Below are 3136 nucleotides of genomic sequence, written 5' to 3'. Positions count from 1 at the left end.
CAGACTCTGGTGAGGAGGCAGCAGAGGCGTTACCTGAAGCGGATGAGATAAGTATGCCCACATTTGCAGAAGTGGTTAAGAAGAACCCACCCAGTGAAAGAAATAGTACATTCTTGATTCCAGGGATAGGGCACGGAAAGTAATCCAAGTAAGCAAATACAATTAAAGAATGACCATAGAATTCGTATTGGTTGGATTTGGGTGGTCTCATATTTTTTATTTGTTTAATTTCCTACATGTTAGTTACTAGAAATGATTTGTGAGTAGTGAAATTCTGTTTTTTTGTTGTTGCATACATTAAAAAAGAATTGCAACATTATTAGTGTTTGAAGTAAGTTCTTAAGGCATTGTTTTTCAAATTAGTTCTTTGTTTCAATTAGCTAATTTTGTTGCTATAACATATCTACTAAATTCCCATCCAGCATGGGCTATTTAGCACTGTAACACTTGTCTCAGTAGATATTTGCATGCTGAAGACATGAAGGGCAAACACCAACTGTTAATTTATTGTGTTGCTTTGTTAAGCACAACCCAACTGTAGTGTGTGAGATCAGGATCATTGGTGCGGTTTACTTAAAAGTAGTTTGTTCATTATGTGAAGCATTTCACACAGATAAAAAAGGGCCAAAACTAGGATAGACAAATGTCTTTTCTACACAAATCCTAAAGATTATGGAACATAATCTGTGATGATATGATAGTGAAACTGTTGTAGGGTGGATAAATGCAAACAAAGAGGAAGGTTTGCGAATAATACATAAAGATAATCTTAGTTTAAGGGATCCGAGGACTATAGAAAAATTGATAAAACTTGAGGCACATTAACGTTGCAGAAGGAAAGGAAATGCACTTTTAATATTGAGTAGGCACACTCAGTGGCTTTTAACGCATGCCATTACAATGCAGTTGTTACAAGGACCACGTTGTAACAAAGCATGCCATTACAACGCAAGTCGGAACAGCGGCATCCTCTGGGGTGGCGCTGGGTGTTGAAATATTATAATGTACTATTCCAACTCCAGTCTGTGCAACAGTAGTTGCAAAAGTCGTTGTTTCGACTTATGTTGTAATGGCATGTTTTGTAACGACTGCGTTGCAATGGCACGCGTTGTTCCACATTCGTGGTAAACAATGTTTACCTTCAAGCTCACATCCTCCATCTCCTCACCCTCCACAAAGGCAAACATTAAATTGACATGCAGCACCGAAGATCTCGACGTCGAAGACAAGCCGTAGTACTTCCACAATTTACCCCACATTTTAGAGAATTAAGCGGGGCAGCTCTTGGCAGTGTAAATAGGTTCTTCTAGCTGAGCATACAAGTCCATGCCAGTGCACTATTGCTTCGGGGTTGTTGGAGACTGTTGTTTCCAAATGCAAGCAGTGTCTCTCTTTGCAACTAATCTTGCTAGTCCAGTCATCCTTTGATCACCACAGGACCCCTCCAACCTGTCCAGTCAGTACCCCCAGCAATGCTACTTTGAGTTGTAATTGCAAGGGAAAACACAAGACCATTGGAGGGGTGGAGCCCACACTAGACCAGTATGGTATAATCCTGGGAGATTTCCATGTCATGTGGAAGAAGTCGCCCTCTTTGGCATGGCACAGAGTGCAGCCGATATTAGTAAGAAGTAACCCATAACCCAATCGCTGGGGGGTCAGCTAAGTATGATGGAGATAATGGATTTGGATTAGTCTGAGTTGGAGGATAACACCAGCTCCCTAGGAGTCCTACAAGCCTCACGCCACTCCACATCGTCCAGCTCACCAACCCATCCCTCCCACCTGTGATGCAATCGGTCCAACAACCTGAGTGCATTATCCTCCAGGGCTCGATATAGTTGGGAAATCCAATCTTTGCCCAGGTCTCCCGAGGAGCAAGTGGGCCTCAAGGGGATTGACGTCTGGGAGATCATGTAGCTCTGCAGTGTAAGGGGAAAGGGCCTTATTTGGAGGTGGTGGAACTGGGAGGTGGAAGAAAGTGAGAAGGTATCTAAAATTATATATTTGTGACTGTGCCAAATATCAGCCAGAGTAGTGATGACAATCTGATACCAGCGAGACAATCACTCAAGTCGTGTTCAGTGTATTAACCAGCGGCCTCGCCACTGGGTGGTCATCCCCATGAGGCACCTGTTCCAACATGTAAAACTAAGAGCCGCTCTCCATACCATAAAGACCACTCATTTGAACACTGGAAGGGAAAGAGGAAGCTGGAACCCTTACATATTGTCCATCACACTTGGTTGTTCATGCAGGCCTACTGTTGAGTCGTATTTTACTTTATTTGTGTTGTGTTTCCTTTCGATAGCGCCATGAAGCCCTTGGGCGTACGAGCGCTTAATAAATGTATATTAACATAACATAACACACCATTGAGGACCGTTTCAACGGATAAGCCGGGTCCCTCCAACCACCCGTCAGCCAGTCGTTAATAATTAGAAGCTGGGAGGCCCAATAATACAGCTGGATGTTCACTGCCCAATCCCACCCTCATACACTGATCAGCAAGTGCCCTGGATAGTCGAGGAGGATGTCAACACTAGAGCAAGAAAGGAAAGAGCAATGACACGTCTTTGAACCATACTTTTAGAATATGAAGCAGGAAATTTTGCAATACATAAAAGAAACTAGGTAGGACCATTATTTTAATCATTGCTACTCTACCAAGGAGATTTAATGGAAGGTGGCGCCACATGCAGTTTGTGAATTTATAAAGCCAAACTATAGCTAAGAAGTGTTTCTTGACGGTTAGGATTTAAACCTTGCTTCATCAGGGCAGAATTTATTTATTTATTTATTTATTTAGTGTATTTATTGAGCGCAGTCCTGTCACCCAGAGGGCATCCTGGCGCTTGAACTAGAGCAGTGGCACTATTCACTTACACAGCAGTTTTAGGGAACAAGTGCGTTTTTAGCGCTTTCCTGAACGGAAGATAGTCACTGTGGCTTCTCAAGGAGAGTGGCAGGGAATTCCAACGTTTGGCCGCAGCCACACTGAACGAGCGGCCACCCATCCTGACTCTCTGAAACCGCGGGACCACCAGCAAATGCGCGGAAGAGGAACGTAGAAGTCGCGGGGCAGAGTACCAAGTGAACATATTCTGCAAAGGTATCGGGCCCAGCTGATGTACTG

General features: G+C 43.5%; 1 protein-coding gene across 1 annotated transcript in view; it reads left to right on the top strand.

Annotated features, from left to right (window-relative positions):
* The window catches only part of LOC144799947 (uncharacterized), a 117383-nt gene extending 117064 nt beyond the window's left edge, over positions 1-319 (top strand). The window contains exon 2 of the mRNA XM_078671581.1: positions 18-319. Within this exon, the coding sequence (XP_078527707.1) occupies positions 18-143 (126 nt within the window). The 3' untranslated portion in view covers positions 144-319. The remainder of the gene's footprint in view (positions 1-17) is intronic.
* Positions 320-3136: the final 2817 nt, after the last annotated feature.

Source organism: Lissotriton helveticus, chromosome 12 (assembly GCF_964261635.1).
Source record: "Lissotriton helveticus chromosome 12, aLisHel1.1, whole genome shotgun sequence".
Taxonomy (NCBI): domain Eukaryota; kingdom Metazoa; phylum Chordata; class Amphibia; order Caudata; family Salamandridae; genus Lissotriton; species Lissotriton helveticus.
Note: the sequence above shows the minus strand (reverse complement) of the source record. Positions and strands in the feature narration are given on the sequence as shown.